Source organism: Stegodyphus dumicola, chromosome 2 (genome assembly GCF_044657685.1).
Source record: "Stegodyphus dumicola isolate Sdum_Otavi_A_Nest chromosome 2, ASM4465768v1".
NCBI lineage: Eukaryota > Metazoa > Arthropoda > Arachnida > Araneae > Eresidae > Stegodyphus > Stegodyphus dumicola.
In genome coordinates, this window is record NC_140769.1 from 232727236 (window position 1) to 232747023 (window position 19788).

General features: G+C 33.0%; 1 protein-coding gene across 1 annotated transcript in view; it reads right to left on the reverse strand.

The window, feature by feature from the left end:
- Positions 1–19788, reverse strand: part of Cdk1 (Cyclin-dependent kinase 1) — a 53335-nt gene that overhangs the window by 11363 nt on the left and 22184 nt on the right. The window contains exon 5 of the mRNA XM_085811895.1: positions 15850–16184. Coding sequence (XP_085668021.1) covers positions 15850–16184 — 335 coding nt within the window. The remainder of the gene's footprint in view (positions 1–15849; positions 16185–19788) is intronic.

Genomic DNA, 19788 nt, shown 5'->3' on the forward strand with positions numbered 1-19788 from the left:
AGTAACTAAATCAGATCACAAACTACATCTTATTTTAATAAACATAATTTTTATGAAACAAGCACAAGCATATTTTTCCTAGACAGAATTAACCCTTTCGCGATGGCACACCTTTGTTTAAGGCGCTCATGCGGGACAGAAGGGAATCAAGCGCAGTCACCATACAGGACGGTGGTTTTGCATCACTAAGCCTAATTTTATATAAAAAAAATTAGAAAAGAAGTCTTACTTCTAGCATCGTAATTTTAGGTATCATTTTAGATTCTTACTTTAGCTCTTATATATGTTAAAATTAGCATTTAATAACCTTTTTTCTTTATTTTTTACATGAAAATATATACAGTCAAAAGTCGTTAATTCGGACACCCATAATCCGGAATGATCTATAATCCGGACCTCAAAGCTAAAATCTTTCTGCGCATGCGCCGCATTGACGCATGAGCAGAGGCGTTTTACTCGTGTGCCCAAGACATTTACGACTGCGCATATTTCTGCGCAAGTGCAGAATACGTTTTCGCGTGCGCGTTTAATGTATAACGGACGGTATAAGCTAAAATTATCTAATTATCTATTTCAGTTAATGTTGATGATTGCGTTGTTCCTTAATCTTCGAATTGGATCCGGCTTATTATTTTTTGCAGACTGTAAGAGCAATTTTCTAAAGTAAGCTTGAACTTTCGATTATGTCAAATAGAATTTCCGATGCTGGAGCTCCCAAAGGATCTAGAAAACGAAAGTATGTTTCGATGTCCATCAAACAAAAAATGAATTGCTACCAAAAATGGATAAAGGCATATTCTTTGTTTATCTAACCGTTCCGAAATCTGTTTATCAATTTCACGCTGCTCAGCGCAGGGGGAAGGGGGGGCGTCGCGGCGCGCAATGAACTGGAAGTTGATTTGTCAACACTATCGTTATCTTCAGGACAGATGTTTTTATTTTATTCGGCTTATAATTCCTTACTAAATGTAGTATTTAATTTCGATGTACTCCATCTTTGATATGATTTAAATCAAATTCCTCGTCATTATAAATATCACGAATACAAATCAAATAGTTTTCTGGTTGCAATTTTCTAATTTCGGCTATGCGTAAGGTATGCTTTACGCATCCGCACGTTAAAAGAAATGTTTAATAAAGTAAACAAATAAATATTAGGCTTCTTTTTTGGTAAATTTTTATACCCTTTAGATCATAATTGCTCATTATTTTATAAATTACGGTTTCATATTTTTAATTTTATAATTTCTGCATGCCATCTTAACAGACTTAAACTGATGATCTATAATCCGGAATCGCCGAAGTCCCGACGAGTCCGGATTAAAGACTTTTGACTGTATAAAAATTGCTTATCTTGTAAAATAGTTTTCAGAAGTTCTATTCAAATTATTCCAAATTTTTAATTGATAAAATCCATCAATAAAGTTTAACATTAATAAAACAACACAATAAAGACAATTTACAGTAAGAAGTAACAAAATTTAAAATGAAGACTGAGTGTAGTAAATTTCGAAGCATGGAAAAGTATCATTTTCTATCTCTTAAGAAAATGAATCATCACTCTTATCTGTGTTAGTAAATGGTTCATTAACTATATGAGTGTATTCTTCCTCTGATAATTAGCACCTTCACGCACAACAGACAGGAGGTGAGGCTTTCCGAAATAAAGAAGAGAAGAGCCCGAAATATATCTATATTTCGTCTAATAAGTCAATGCAAAACATAACAGCTCACATAGTAACTCTAAAAGACCGTACATAGTAAAGGGGGAGGGAATAGAATAAAAAAAGGAACTGGATATAATGATCGCCACATGCTAATTCAGACACGTGAATGTTTGTATTAGCATGTGGATAAAGAGCCCATCTCTATTTATGCTCCCACACACACCCTCGCAACAGTTGATAAGTAAAATACCAAAATCAGGCAGAATATATCAAACTCAAGGTCAGGAACCTAAAACTGTGCTCATTTCAAAAGTAATGGACATAGAATGCCATCTAGTGGTCTTCAGAAAAACATTCCAGCATACAATGTGTATACACATCACCTGTCCTCTGAATGCAATCTCTAGTGATGCGTGGATGGGACGCCTGGCTGTAAGAGACATTCTTAGGGAATGTATATGGGACACCCGTCTAGAAAAGGTTAAGCAATGAAATTAGTTTTCATGTGTGTAGGTTTTAAAATTAAACATATATTCTTTTATATTAGATTTTGTTCAGATAAAATATTTATTTAAACAGTATGAACTTACAATAGCATACTTTTTTTATTTATTTATTTTAAGTTTTATAAAAAGAAAAGTAAAAAGATGTAAATAAATTAACAATGTGATCTTTACTTTGCTAACAAGCAATACAGATTACAGGCAGCCTTCGACTTTCATACATAATTCTTTGCTAAAAATATGTGCAAAATGTTAAATTCTAAAAGTAGAATATTAAAAAAACTTCCATGCAGTCGCATAAATTGTTTTCGGATGTTTTCTTCATAAATGTCGAGATGAATACCACCTTTTTTCTTTTCTTGATAAAGAGTTCTATAACATGCTGTCTTTCTCAATCACCCTATATGTTCTTCATTGGGATCATATTCTTCCATGATGGTTAAAAACTTCTCAAGATGTATAAAGGCTTCTTTCAAATTTTCAGTCAAAGTCTTCACAAGTTTCTCAGCCTTTATCCTCACCATTAATTTTTTATTTCATTTAAATCTTGCTGCTTAATAAAGTATTCATTTGACAGAAGGACTGAGTGAGATTCAGTCAACTCATTAATATCTTCATTGTTGACGTCCAAGTTTAGTTCGTTCATTAGACTAACTATTTCATCTGTGATAGTTTCTAAGGTTTCTTCAGAATTTATAGAATCATTCATCATTTATGGGATTAATTGTTTCCAGGAACCTTTTGTTATTGACTGAGAGTTTCCAGTATTGTTTATTTCATTCCCATATATTCCAAAAATCTGTTTAATGTGGGCCCACCTTACCTGATAGTTTCCTTGATGGCCTGATTCATTATTGTTCTCAGATAATATCATTAAATATAGCTATCACTGTTTGATCCATGGGCTGTATATGAAGCAGATAGTACTCGTATTAGGAAGAAGAGACACTGATTTCCAGTTATAAATTCTGTAGAGATTTCAGTTGCCATGGAGAGCACTGTATAAAATTAATAATGCTTTAACTTGTAAATTTTTATCTTTACAATACTACGCAATTGTTGGCACAAAATGAAAAGTGAACCAATATTTTCCCAAGATTTTTTTTTAAGGTTTCCAAATGAAAATGCAGTTCTTTCTTTCCCTCTTAATGCTCTGGACTTTTCTGCTTGATAAACTACTAAAACAGGCTTATATTTTAAAACACCAGCTATGTTTCCACCAAGAAGTAATGTTGTTAATTTTTTAGAAGGTCTAAAGGTAAATGATTCTTTTTCAAAGAAAATGTATGATTAGGCATTTTTTTTAAATGAAACCGTCACGTCTACATTAAATATTTGGCAAACAGAATTTTCTCCATCTACAATAACTTTGAACCATGAGAAATAAATTCTTTTGCAGCATCTTTATCTGCATCAACCGATTTTCCAGCGAATTGAACATTATGTAAACAATATCTTGTTTTAAGTTTGTTGAACCAGCAATAACTTGCTTGAAACACCATGTTAGAAGCTTCTTTTAATCTAGTCTTAGTTTAATATAGTTAATACAGTCTTAATGCAAACTAAGATTTAGCTCGAATAAATGAAAAACTGAGAGAGACATTTTGATGTCGGTCATTAATTTATAATAACAAAGATCTTTCTTTTTCATCTGTCACACTGCCATGTCTTTTGAAGCAGTCTTTGAGGATATATTTTCAAAATTTTGAATGTATTCTTTAATTTTATTCTTGCTTTTCAAAACTGAACTTACTGCAGACATCACATGAACATCCGACTGGAGCAAAAGATTAACCACTTTCAGAATGTCTAATTATTTCCATCTTTGGTTTGATTGTACAGAGCTTAAGCGTCCTTAATATATTTTTGCTTGTATTAACAATGCAGTGTCTCCATTTCACACTCATATTAATAAACTTCTAAGGGAAAAATATTTAAACATAAAAAAATGCAAAAAACACAACGCATCAACTTGACGCATGCCCTAATACAAGACTAAACCTGTTTTAATAAATTGCATGTATTTGACATTTGGGCCGTGCTACCCACAACAGTGCTAGTCACAACAATTCCAAGAAGTCTGGTACCTAGAAGTCAGTATGCTAAAGAATGTGAGCTACCATTCTTCATAGGAGCGACTGCATGAAAGTGAACAATTGTTGCAATATCAGTAAAAAGCTTTTCTTTAGAGGGGGAAAAAAAAAAGAGGATTTTTAAAAGCGTGCAAAATAGCAAATTGTGCAAAATTCAAGGGCTGCCTTTATTGCAGTACTAGGGTATTCACATTGTATTTTAATTTCAAAACAACTACAAAAATAAAGTCAGAAGATCCGCTGTTATAAAAAAAGTTCTTTGTATAATGGATTCCAATACTAGACTTCCTATAATTAATCTGCTTGGAGAAAAATGAATAAAGTAATCTAATTTTTCCAGTACCAAACTACGAGTTAAATGATAAAAGATATTGGGTCATATAAAAAATTCTCCACACTTTTTCTATTTGAATGTCAAAAGAGGAGTCAAGATTAGTGATAGTGAATTTAATTCGCATGCAAAACGGCAGTCATAAAAAAAAAAAAAAAAAAAAAAAAAAAAAAAGACAGAAATGTCAGATGTGTAAAATTAGGGACCTTTTGCTGATTTTGGCCAAAACTAAAGACTTTTAAGTAACAAAAATTGTTTAAAAAAAAAAAAAAAAAAACTAAGGACTGTTGTTTTCCCTATCTCTTGGTTGGACGACCTCAGTGCAAATACTGTATCTTTGAACAAATAACATCATTTGATACAGCTATGTTGGTTGAACCAATAGTAGGCATTAAGTCTTCCACTATTAGACTATTATCTCCACTTTAAATAATGCTGACTTCTGATGAAGAGCCACTGGCAGACACATGAGAAATGGTGACTTCCCCCCCCCCCTCTGTTAAAGACTGCACAAACGCTGTCATGTTGTTCATGGGTACAAACTTTCTCCTAATGAAAGATAATTGAAAGATAATGCTAGTTCAAATATCACTAAAGCCCTTAACCCTAGCATTCTCCTGGAGCTTCAAGGCATTCATCATGAATAAACTTTGTTACTGCAGGAACAGTCTAAATACACAATATGGTAAATCTGTAATATTTTCATTTCAGTCTGAAGTGAACACACTTCTTATTCAGTTTTTTCTGTTTATCTCTGAAATATTATAAAGACAACTTTTCCATACCTCAATAGCCATTAAAATACCTGCCAACTTTGAGATAGTAAAAATCAAATGATTTTTTAAATTTAGAAAAAAGAAAGAAAAAAAAAAGAATTTTTCATATAAAGTTAACAAATATCTAAATATTTTGAAAGAATTACAGAAGGAAAAACAGGAAAAACAATTATAAAAAATTAAATAGATGAAATTAAGCTTTATATAATTACAGTAGCATTTTTGCTTTTGCTAAAAAGTAATTCAGAAATTTTGCTTTATAGCATTTATTATCTTGTATAAATTTCAGAATCAAGATATTTGAAAATATATAAAATGAAAGGTAAAGACAGTTTAAAACATGACAGATGGATACAATATTTTATTTTAATAATATTTTCTCCAAAAATTTAATTCAAGTGTACTACTGTTATTCTAACAATATAGTAATGTTATTCCATTTATTTAAAAAAAAAATGCAATGAAATTCATAAATTACTGAATCAAAGTTTTTGCAGGCAAGCTGACTTTAAAATTTCTAAAAATATTGATAAATTGTGAAATACATTAGACTCCATATTACAGAAAGGGAAAAATATTATTTTTGCTGAAATTAAGAGAATGAATTTGAATGGTAACCTGAATTGCTGCACTTTAAATACAAATCTGGCAAGATATCTCCAAACTGCAACAATTTTTAGTTCTTCATGAAACTGTGCTGATATCAATTAATCAAGGGTTTATAAGTCTTATCAGAACCTACAATATGCTAGAAAAATTGTGTCAATAGCCAATACCTGTTGTTGAAATTTATTTTTTATGCGAGTGGTTATTTCTTCTCTCTACTCCAAAGCAATGTTCTATATCAGCGGTTTCCAAACTTCTTGGCTTGTGAAGCCTTTATCAAAATCAATTTCTACAAAGGAGCCCCTTATGCCTGTTCTGTATGTTAAGAGTTAATAATACTTAGGAATAGTGTTGGAGGGGGGAGGAGAAGAAAAATTGTAAAGACATATCTAAACAACAGCATAATATTCATACAATGAAATTATTTTAAAAACCTTGAAATTTATATTAATATCTCTTTATTATCAATTACCAACCAATACTGATACAATCAATACAACTGAAGTTTTTGAGCCCCTTTCTGTGTGCCACGAATGGAAAACACTTCATTCTAAAGTTTCGTACTGTCAATTTAGCGCCCCCTGGATGCTGCACCCATGCCCCACCCTAGCTATGCCACTGCATGAGAGCAACAATAAAAAAGATTCATACAATAAGCACCACCTTTAGTTCAAAATCATTGCATCCAATTCAATCAAATTATGTATTTGTTCATTAGTTGGTATTCAAAAATGTTATTATTCTTTACAGAAAAGAATTTCAATTTGATTTTATTAACTAGAGTGCAATGCATGGCATTCTGGTTAATAATAGGCCTAAATTACAACTAGTAATTATCTATGTTCGTAGGCTTAGAAAAGTGTCTTTAGGCATAAGTTATATAAAATACCAGTGAAACTTCCAGATTTTACCATGTATACATTTGTTTTATAGTTATCACTTACACATTTTCATGTACCTAGATTTTATTAAATTTGAAACAATTATTTACAATCATTGTGATTTTTCTATAAACTAAGTAGAAAATCTTTTATGTTAAGTATTTAAATTAGAATGCGAGACTCGTAAATGTTCAATAACTAACATGTAGACAACACCAATTAGAATGTGTAGTGATCACTGGACTACATTTCTTAAAAGGCATAAACCAGATGAAGACAAAGGAGAAAAAGTGGTGACGCGGCTCGAGGAGAGGAGATGCAAACAGGCGTCTGAGTTCACTGACACTCTGGACTTAATGTTTGGAGACACGCTGTTTAAAAGCTCATGTTGTTTCAGTTTCAGAAAGTTTGTAATATTTCCAGGCTCACATAAACAACTTATGTTAAATAAATTCAAATGTGAATATGGATAATTTGCATCTTACTTTATAAGGTTCTGTCAAGCATTCTAATGTGTACCTAGTATAAAACACAAAACTGATGACCCAATGTTGCAACATATATGTAGATTGAAAATTGTGAATCTTATTTCACAGACGAATCATGAGGCTTAAGTGAAAGCTTCCTCGTCAGAGCTTACAACTAGTCACTTCTCTTCCAAAATACACCTATCCCTCGATTTTGCACAAAAACATGTAAATCAAAATCTTCGATTTTGCTGTGCAAAATGGAAAACACATTACATGTGCATAATTTTATTTATTTATATAAGACAAAAGTAAGACATCTTAAAATAAACAAAGTTATACTTCGTTCATAAAATAATAAATATATGTAGGTAATAGAAGTACATATTTAATTAACTTTACATTAGGAAAATCATCATAGGATCATTTAAAAAAAATTATTATAAGTTTAAGCACCATCATCACTTTTATGAACTATTAGTCATTTCTTTTTGATTGGTATGATGTCACTTTCATCACTTGAGCGATCTTGATAAGATTCTGCTTCAATGGTTTACGAATTAGGGAAAATCTCAGATCGACAAAACTTTGTAATGAAATCCGTAATTAACAATTGCCTAGGTTTTTTTCCAAAATATTTGTAAACCTCCACATAATGATTTAAGCACTTACTAAGCTTCTTCCGTTGGAATCGAAAAGCTCGTTTAACATTCGTGTCATATTGCAAAAAATGATTACCTAATTTTCTTCCAAATTCAAGTCCTACGCTGATGACTTGCTGTAAACGCAACTGGTTCAGATTGCTCTTCATCATGTTTATTTGTTTCATGAATCATGTTAACGCATCCTCATTTAGTTCTTTGTCAGCCATTTATCTTATTTTCTTCAATATCTGCTTGAGCTAAATCCTCAAAACCTTCTCCTCTTATAGTTTGGGCTGATTTAGTGATTAGGAAATATTCATGCTCTAATGGTAATATTTACTCTAATCTTTAGCAGCATCTGGCCATATTGCTTTCCAGCATATGTTGAGCGCTGATTGTTTTAATCTGAGTATATGACAGTTCAACATGCTTAGCACAGTCTAAGATTGTAAATTTCTTCCAAGCATCCATAAGAGAGATTCATCATTCTCCATTTGTTCTAAAATATACCTGAACGTTTGTTTGATACACAGTGCCTTAAAAGTCAAAATTATTCCTTGATCTAATGGCTGTAATAAGGATCTTGTATTCTTTGGTAAAAAGAAAACTTCTACATTTTCGTTTTGTAAATCTTCAGGATGACCAGGTGCATTATAAATTAATAGAAGAGCCTTAACCATTTGCGGCTCAGTGTTCCACTACATGGAACACCCAAATTGAATCGCTTCTGAAACCTTTAAATTCAACCATAAATAGATAAAAATGCCTTTATAATATACTTTGAACTTTTCTTTTTAAACAGTAGGTAGCAGCATATTACAAGGAGACACAGAATTTTCATTTATTATGTGTTATTAAAATACATTTTTTTCAAGTAATTTTCTCCATTTTTTTAATGATATAAAATATTTTATTTGGAAAAAAAAATAGGCATAATTTTGCTGGCTGTATTCCAAATTATTTGTTCTGTATTTCTTTAATCTTTCATACAAAAACCATACGCAGAATCATTGAATAAACCTGGGTGTTCCATTAGCAGGAACAATGCGCCTTTAGCGATCTCATGCTGTTACGAATCAGAACATCCGTTGTTTACGTTTTCTGTTTCCGTTGTTTTTGAGGGGGGATGAATTCAAACAAAATAGTATTGAGGGGTGAGGTGTGTTTTGTGTTATGAAAGCCTTAATATTGGCATCTCGAATTTTTTGGGAGTAGTTTTTAGGTGGGAATTTTATTAGTAGCTTGACTCATCTTTACTTAGACCTGCGCAAATTTTTTGCTGTCGCTTTTTAGTCTCATTCCCGTTTATTTTCAATAATTGTGTAGATATGTTTCGTGTATATATATATTATAGGCTTATTTTTCTTTATTGTTAAAATTAATCGTAGTTAATTATTTTAATCATAGTTGGTTTGTGCTTCCATCAAAAAGGTGTGACTTGCTTTGAACAATTTCACGAAGCTAAGAAATAGGAAAATTTGTAAATATTTTTGTATATAGGACTTGTGTATATAGATATTTATCTCATTTATCCGTATATATTCAAGAATATTGTGTATATTCTAGAAACCATGTATACAGCCATAATACAGTTTTTTCATTCTTATACAAACGCTTCTACTCATTTTCGTGCTTCACTGCAATGCTCGCATAGTCGAACTTTTAAATGCTCTGGCGACGCAGTGTTCCACCTCATGAAACACCCACAGAATTAAAACGGTAAGTGCAATTTTTACAAAATTTTACCTGTATACTCCTTTAGGACTAAATAGACTGCATACAACTTTTTTTGTTGAAATTCCGATGTTAACATATAGTGCGCCGCAAAGGGTTAAAAGGCAATCCCTTTTTACTTAAATAATTTTTGACACCTGGAATAAAATGTTATGAAACCATTCGTTAAAAGCTATGGCAGTAACCCATGCTTTCTTATTATCCATCCAATAAACAGGAAGGTTATTTATGTTTATTCCTTTAAATGAGTGTGGTGTTTTTGATTTGTTAGTAACCAAAGGTATCATTATATAATCACCTGAAGCATTGCAACAGAAAAGAACTGTTATCTGACTTTTTGCTACCTTATGACCACTATCTGATTGGTAAGCTTTAGCTAAATAGGTTCTTTCAGGCATTTTTTCCAGAACAACCAGTACTCATCAGCATTGAAGATATGATCAGAAGTGTAGGAGTTGGTGGCAATGATTTCAACAAATTTTGCTGTATATTGTTGTACTGCATCTGAATCAGCCGATGCACTTTCTCCTTTCAATCTTAGATTATGAAAAGAATGTCTTTGTTTAAATCTCTCAAACTAACCATGTCTTGAGGAAAAAGATACCTTTTTTTCATCTGACGAAGTCGATGGTGACTGATTCATAACTGCTTTATGAATCTTTAAAGCCTTATTTGTGATAGCATTAGTATCACTTGGAATCTGTTTTTGATTTTGATCTTCTATCTATTTCACTAATGCCTTTTCCATTGTATCATCTCTTACATATTGGGTCATGTAAAAAGTTTTCGTGCTTTTTTGATACATTTCTGAATAAAAATTTTCTCTATTGAAAATTAATTTTAATCAAATACATATTGACGATTACTATCTATGATCTTTTTCCATTTTTCGGGTAGCTTCATAATTTTAATGGTGTAGAACTTTTGTGATTTATCGTCGAAAAACTTGGGTGAGTGATTTTCAGTGGCTCTCCAGTCAGCCAATTTTTTACCGTCAAGAGAGTTTTGCAGAGACCAAAGAAAATGGTAGTCGGACAGTGCAAGGTTCAGGCTATATGGTGGATGCATCAAAACTTCCCAACCAAGTTCCACCAATTTGTTCCGAGGCATCAAAAATGTGTGTGGCCGTTCATTGTCATTATGGAACACAACTCCCTTTCTTTTGGCCAATTCTGGTTGCTCTTTCTGTATTGCTTCGTTCAAACGGTCAAGTTGTGCACAGTACAGGGCCGGTACTGTGCCAGGTTTCACCAGGTTGCAATGGTCACCCAAACATTGAGTTTCTTTTTGTAACCTGCTCTTTTCAAATGATTCCAAACTGTCATGTGATTGATATTTAGTGCCTCTGCTATTTCCTCACTTCCATTGAGCTCCTCTGCTTCCATTGAGCTTCTTTTTGTAACCTGCTCTTTTCAAATGATTCCAAACTGTCATGTGGTTGATGTTTAGTGCCTCTGCTATTTCCTGACAGCTTGCATGCTGGTCTTGCTCCACCAGTTGCAAAATTTCGTAGAATTTTTCGGTGACTAGCCGACCAGGGTGAGGTGAATCTTTGATATCGAAATTTCCAGAACAGAATCGAGCAAATCATTCCTGGGTCCTTCGTTCACTCACAGCATTCTCACTGTACACTTCACAAATTTTTCGGCATGTTTTTGCAGGCTTTTACCTTTATAGTAAAAAAGCATCACATGACATATTTCTTCAGATATTTCACTCATTTCCAAATCAATATAAATTTTTACACAAGCAACAAATTAGAAAACTATTTTCACAAAAAATGGAAGCTGAATGTCACCTTTTCAGCACATGTTCGTTTAAGCCAATCGGCTTGAGTGTTGCCAGAGATATGGGCATCAACACCATCTAGTGGCAAAATAACGCAGAGACTTTTTATATGACCCAATATGAAATTGTGCTCTTACTATTCTTAAGTCCTAGTGGACTTCATAGGAGGCACTTCATAGTACACCATCCTTCATAGGAGGCACCACTCGCAACTGTACTTGATGCTTCTGATACAGCTATGAGTGCATCTCTTCACCAACAAGTTGAAAAGGGATGGCAACCTCTTACTTTTTACTCAAAAAAAAAAAATAAATAAATAAAAAAATAAATAAATAAATAAATATCTCCAACACAGCAGAGATACAGTGCATATGATAGGGAGCTGCTCGCATCATATATGGCTATAAGGTACTTTCAACATATGGTTGAAGCTTGTAATTTCATATTATTCATAGACCACAAACCACTTATATTTGCATTTGGGCAAAAAGATAAGTGCTTCCAACGACAACTAAGACAAGTGGATTTCACGAGCCAATTTACGACTGATATTCGCTACTGAAAAGGTTCAGACAGTGTGGTAGCAGATGCACTGTTACGGATTCATATAGCTGCTATATACCACCATCTGCTATTGACTACTATCAGCTTGAGAATGAGCAGGACAATGATGCCGAATTGCAAAATATAGTATCAGAAATTTCGACTACCTCATTAGTGCTGCAGCCCCTCCCAATTGGTCAGCCTCAGTTATTCTGCACTGTGATATCTCCACTCGTCACATTCGCCCTTTCATTTCACAGTCATTTCGTAGAGCAGTGTTTAGTAGCCTTCATTCTCTCTCACACCCAAGAGTTAAAGCCTCAGTAAAGCTGATTGACAAAAGATATGTTTGGCCTTCAACAAAAGTGGATGTGGCACATTGAGCTTATGAGTGCTCAGGGTGTCAGATATCTAAAGTGACACGCCATACCAAAAGTAAAATTGGTGTTTTTGTACCACCTAGTGCTAGAATCAAATATGTGCACATTTACCTCGTGGGACCTCCCCCTCCATCTAAAGGCTTTCGATACTGTTTCACGTGTGTCAATCATTTTTCTAAGTGGCCTGAGGCATTTCTGTCAACAGATATATCTGCACAGACTGTTGCAGCAGCCTTCTATGATGCGGGTTTGATCTTCAGATTCGGAACCCAAGTCCAGTTAACTACCGACCAGAGAAGGCAATTTGAATCATTACTCTTCAATGCACTTACCAAGTTCCTGGGTACAGATCAACACCGCACATCCCCATACCAGTCTGCAAGTTGAAAAGTTTCACCTGCAGCTGAAATCCGCTATCATGGCACATAGCAATAATCAGTGAACTGCTGTATTGCTACAATTTTATTAGGGTTTAGAGCAACTTGGAAGGATGATCTGCTAGCAACCACAACAGAAATGGTGTACGGAGCTCCAATTCGTCTTTCAGGATAATTCCTGTGCCCTACTACTGGAACCCCAGATCCAGTCACTTCTGCCAGAAAGCTTCATGAATCTATGCAATACCTTCTTCCTCCTACAAATCAACCTCACACTGAACAAGCAGTATTCGTCAGCAAAGACTTCACACCACCTGCAGTCATGTTTTTCTTCGGACGGAGGTAGCAAAAAAGGAAAAAGGCCTTCAACCGCCATACGAAAGCCCTTATGAAGTGATCAGATGAAGCGACAAAGTTGTCACAATTTCCATACGAAGCAAAGCTAAGACAGTAAGCATAAATCGGCTTAAACTAGCATATGTTACAAGAAAAGACACTGAAGACTCAGCACCCGCAAACACTCAAAGCACAACTTCCCTCTCTACAATAGAGGATCCGAGGACAAAATCTGAGATTCCCACATCACCAACAGCTATACCCTGCGCCAAATTATGAATCACTGGCAATGGTAACTCACTCCAGCTGACAGGTACACTTCAGTCCCTGGCATAGCTAAAATCTCACTGTCACCAGTGGGGGCTGCCTGTAGCGATCACCGGACTACATTTCTAAAAAGGCGTTCATGGGATGAAGGCAAAGGAGAAAAGTGGTGACACAGCTCGAGAGGAGATTCAGACAGGCGTCAGAGTTCACTGTCACTCCGAATTTGACATTCGGAGGTATGCTTTTTAAAAGCTCCTATTGTTCGATTTTGGAAATGTAATATTTCCGTGCTCGCATACACAGCTTGTGTTAAATATATTCAAATGTGAATATGGATAATTTGCATCTTACTATATAAGGTTCTATCAAGCATTCTAATATGTACCTAGTGTAAAACATTACAGAATGTTTAAAAAAAAAAAAAAAGTAAAGAAGTCTGCTTATAGCAGCAGCCATGATAAAGCGTGACATCATACCGTGCCATTTCATAGCTTCATTTTAATTGCATGGGACATACAGAGTAGGCTTACTCCGTTTATTCTAACCTCCTTACGTGTTACCATACTTTTTTATATTCTCTATATTATTTCTTTAAAAATTATACATGGTAATAATATTTAGTGACAACATCCTTTTATTTGAAAAGACAAAAAGTGAGGATTGATAAAATGTGTTAAATATTAGTTCTCTAGGATGGCCACCTTCCCAGAAGACCACAATTATCTGGAACTGAGTATGGTTATCTTAAAGATTCATTGCAATTTGAGTTAATTTAGATTCAATATATAGCAATAAATAACTTTTTAAAATTCTACATTTAAGTTTTCACAGTTAGTCAACAATAGCAATAAACACTACCTGAATTTTAATTATGTGAGAGGGTACTTCTGTGTTATTGCAACCACCTTAGCAGAAGTCGCCAAATTTTAAGAATCTGCCAAACCCTGCCAACAATGCACATAATCGTTCTTCAAGCGACAACACGTATAACAATTCTTCAGTCAACAATGTCGCCATTTCCATATGCATTTGTTTTGTTTCAACGTTTTTTATAAACAAATCATTATATTTTTTTGCTTTAAACTTGATTTTAAAATATGTGCTTGTGAAATTGGTCAGCAACAGAAGAAATGGTAAAATTTCTGTTGGAATGCAGAATTTTGCCACAAAATCTTGAAGGAAAACAAATTGATGAATTAAATAAAGATTTGGAAAAGAATGCAAGCTTTATTTCTTGAATATATCATGTAATCCTTATTTATTAATTAAAATTTTTATTTCTAAATGCTAATGTATGTTTTCTTTAGATATGCAGATATTTTTTATTAGCTGACAATAAATATTGATATTTTAGGAACCATTTAAAAAAAAAAGGTCACACAAACTACCATCTTGCACCTGATACGAAATCGCAAATTGCACCAAGGTGGTTACATAAATATGTAAATACTGTGTGAGATAAAGTTACAGAAAGACACTAGTTAAGATTATGATGGTGATAATTTGTCCAAGCAAGGTACAGTTGGTTGTGTTAAATAAAAAACTAAGTTCAAAATTCATTAATGAATAAAATTTTAAAAGATTTATTTATTTACTTATTATTAACACTCTTATTAATGTCTATATATATGTGTGTGTGTGTGTGTGTGTGTTATTCAATTGATATTTTTATGGCTTGAGATCACATACATAGAGCAACAGAAATAAGTTGAACATTATTTGGTTCTCTCCACTCATAACAACATCACAGAAAACGAAGTATAAATATCCATCAATGTCAGTTTTCTCACTAATTAAGGAAACACATACCTATTGCTTTTGCTTTCATTTAACATCAGTGACAACAAGGGTTTAAAGTAATATACAAGGGGTAAATTATGGAATTTAATTACTTCATATTTCAGTATTTACTTTGTGAGATGTACATTATGTCAGCTACATAAAATTAAAAACTTAATAAATGTTTCCTCTAAAAATACATATTTTATAAGAATTTGACAAGTTTATCATGTTTTCCCATTAATTTAATTGAAGTAAAAACTGCCCATAGATAAATAAGAATTACAAAAATTTATTTTCTTAAAATAATCAAAATTAACTAAAAATATCTTTACATATTTTAAAGGAATAAAAACCTTACTTTTCCATTTACAAGTTATAAAATGATTTACAAATGATTCTAATACATTAAAAATAAGATTTCATCTTTTTAATGAAAGTATCTTTAATTGGTAGCATTCTTATATTATTACACTTACCTTCTCATTAAAAATAAGAATTTTCTAAAGGTGATTTTTCTGGTACTACCCACTTAAATGATATTTTGTTGCAATTCTTTTCGATATTTTAGAAAAAATTCTGGTAATTTCCCATTTACAAACAAAAATATTTAAATCTGAGCATAAAGATAATATACAAATTATTTTCATTGAACGTATATAAGTTGATTAACATACCTGAAAATTCTAAATAACTGGTCAATTTCAGAATCTCCTCTGAATAAGGGAGTTTTGTTTGCCATTTCAGCAAATATGCACCCTGCGCTCCAAATATCAACTGGCGTAGAGTATCTGGGAGATCCCAGAAGCACCTCAGGTGCTCTATACCACAGTGTAACAACTTCATGAGTGTAAACTCGTACAGGAATGCCAAATGCTCTAGCAAGTCCAAAGTCAGCAATTTTAATGACACCCTTTTCATCAATCAAGAGGTTCTGAGGCTTTAGATCTCTATGTAAATATCTACGACGATGACAAAACAAAATACCCTCCAAGAGTTGATACATATAGCTCTGAAAATATCAAAATATATTGCTTTATAAAAATCCAAATAATATAACAAAAGAAGTGCAGATATTAATTTGCTTTTATAGATTACAGTTTTTATAAATCCAAACAAATTAGTTGAACTCTTAGTATTCACAACAAATATACACATAAAATAGCTGTGGTAATAAAAGTGATAACAAGTTTTGAGTCTCTTTACTGAATGAGAAAGCTGTTGGAAACATTTAACTTTTGGCATCGTATGATCATTTTACATACTTCCAAAATTTTAAGAAACAAATCTGGAATCCCCAAAGTATCAACAAGTCTGGATCTTTGAACTGTATTTTGTTTGTTTATCCTGATTGTGAAGTATCAAAAAATAACTTCAATTCAACAGCTATTTTTAATAAATTTTCCATTTTATTTGCTTTATATTATCCTTTTTTAAAAAGTCAAAATTTCACATTACAGTGTGACAGCTGTCTCAGCATACTGTATGTAAACTATACCAAATACACTCTGTCACAAAAAAATATATGCACCCAGAAAGAAACAAACTACTATCACGAAACTGAACATGTACGTAGTGTACGAAGAGATTTGAAAAAATTATTACAAATCGAGAGCAAAAGATCGTTTTATTAAGAAGTTATAGCATGAAAAAGGTTACAAATCAGTAAGTAGCAAGCTGCCTACGACAGCTATACCAGCCAAAACACGGCATGGCATCAAATCAAGTAGGTTATGTATGATTCCCTGTGGAAGATAATGCCATAATCTTTGCAACTTGGCAGTTAATTCACCAATATTCCAGGACAGTTGCAGTCGCCTTCCAAGCATGCATTAAATGTGCTCTACTGGCGAGAGGTCTGGTGACCTGTCAGGCCACGGTAATATATCATATCCTTGAAGACATTGTTGAGAGAGTCCCACAGTGCGTGGACGAGCATTGTCTTGCTGATAAATGGCAATTGGGCAACTTGATAGTATAGGCAGTATAACCAGCATTAAAATGTCTACGTAACTGCGAGCTGTCATAGTATAGTGCCTTGAAGGATGACTAGAGGTGATCGTGTGTTCCAGCAAATCACTCCCCACACTGTCGCACCTTCTGTAATTGCTGAATGCCACTCAATGAGCACCAGATCAGACCACTGGTCTGGTCGCCTCCACATCAGCATCGTGACTAAATCAGGATTCATCGCTGAAAATTACACACCTCCAGTTGAACACACTCCAGCTTGCCAGAGTTCAGCAAAAATCCAGTGGACACTGTCTATGATGTTGGGTTAGTGGTAGGCATCTTAATGGATGCTGGCCAGTCGTCTCCGAATGGTTTCCCTCGCTACCACCAGATGCCTAGAAGGTGATAAATGTCATCAAATCAATGCTAGCAACGTTGTTGGTGTGGAAGTGGGCACTTTCATGATTACATGTTCTTCATGCTGATTTGTGTTCCTGGAACAACCTGACCCTCCGTGACGGTTGACTATGCCTTCTGTGAACCATTCTTGCTAACACCGAGCAACTGTCATATTGCTTCGATCGAGGTGGCGAGCAATATAGCTGTTCAACCAACCTGCTTCCAGGGTTCATACATGGAATGGAACCATATGGAAATTAAGTACTTTTAAGGACCATTAACAATAATAATTAAGGATCCATCAACAAATGGGACCTGAATAAATTCAATTAAAGATATTATTTATGCCTGAACTTCACTTTTGGTATACCATCCTAAGAATAAAATAGATTCACAAGTAGAATGCATTATTATTAAACATAATTATAAAACAAATTTGAGAATAAAATCAACTTTACAAAATTTATCAGGCAGCATTAAATATTTTACCTTTATAATAGTTGGACATATTTGGAAGAAGATTAGTGACATTTTATTTATGTTTTACTAATAGTTAGCTTTATGTTGATATTTTTATTTTAGGCCTCACTTTGTCACATACTTGCTCAGTTTAGAGGTTAAGTAAATAGCAGGTAGATTTTAGTCAAATGGCATAGGTTAATATGAGAAGTAAAATCATCAGCACGATTTGTTTCAGACTGGTTGTTGCCACCGCTGCTGCTTGCGTCTACTGATCAGAAAAACCTGAAATCCCAATGTAAGCACAGTTGGCAAGTTTTGAAAGTTAATTGTGCTCTGTCTGTCTGATGAAGTTAGTGACATAATTTTGCATAGAGTTCTTGGGGTTGTAACCCACTTAATATATTTTAAGGTTCCAATAAGCGACTAAAGCACAGAGGTGATAAGTTGTTTTGTATTACTTTAAATCTCACTAGATGTAAAGAATTAAGTTTTACATTAAGTTTTATATTTTTGTGTTGTACCTTGTGACCATGGTACAGATTAACTCACTTTAATAGGCAGGGATAAGTTTTAAGGGTGGCCAATTAGTTACAAGTAATTAAATTAGCTAGTTAGATACCCTTAGTCATTACAGATTTAAATGGCTACTAATAATTTTTTTTAATATTTGTTAAGAAAGCACTATTAAAATCACAATCTATTAACATGTCAACAGTTTAAAATACATGCACTTTCTGAAATTGATTCATAAACACTATTAAGATAACTACACATTATAAATTACAAAACATTTATGTTTTGCAGCAACAATACTCAACAAAATATTTATGCATCTTTTTAATTTGAAGCCTTTCCAGACATTCTAGCTAATTTATATTAATGTTCTTCTCCTTAAGCATCTTTTCTAACAATTAGAAATTTGCTTCAATATGCAAACCAATATCAATACCTTTACTAGTTCCTGCATGTTTTATCTCATAACTTCTCAATCTCTCGACTATGTACACTACGGAAAAAATGGGGCAATTCTATATCTCTCGTTCTACTGGGCCGATTGACAAAATTCAAATTGCATTTTTCATGTCTTGAAAGTGCGACTTAAGATATATTTTAGATTTATATATAGCATTGTTCTAACACATGTATTTTGACACAAAATTTGACTTTTCTGAAATAACTTACCAATTTTTTTCACATTTCGATTCTACAAATCAAATAATGCCTAAGTATTAAACTGTGTAAAATTTGGTGCGACGTTTACGAAGAAATTCAAAAATTTATCTTGGCGCATTTTTTAGTTGTGCCAATAATTCACTTAGCAAACTTCTTACTTCTCAGTATATGGCAACCTATTTTCCTTTCCCTTCCATCATGCAGGACCAGGGGAAAAAGTCACAACTTTCCTAGCTTTTTACATTGTGCATGGGTGGGGAAAAAAGTCACATCGTTTCTACTTTCAAATAATTTTAACAAAGTGCCTAACCCAAATTTGACGTTATTATCGCTTTTAACAAATACGCCAATATATAAATTCACATATATCTTCGGAAATTTTGAATAAAAAACTGTAATTTTTCCAGGTATGCTTAGAAATACATCTACTTTAAGATGATGGTAAAAATTTTACAGATTATAATTCAGTTTTTTTTTTTTTTTTTTTTAAATTTATAAAAATTGTTTTAAAATACAAATTTTAAAAATAAATCATAAAAAATAGGTGAATTTTATTTGGCATGAACCTAAATTTTGAAATGTGAAAGGAAGAATCCAATAAGTTTAATAAAAAAAGGATATATTAATAA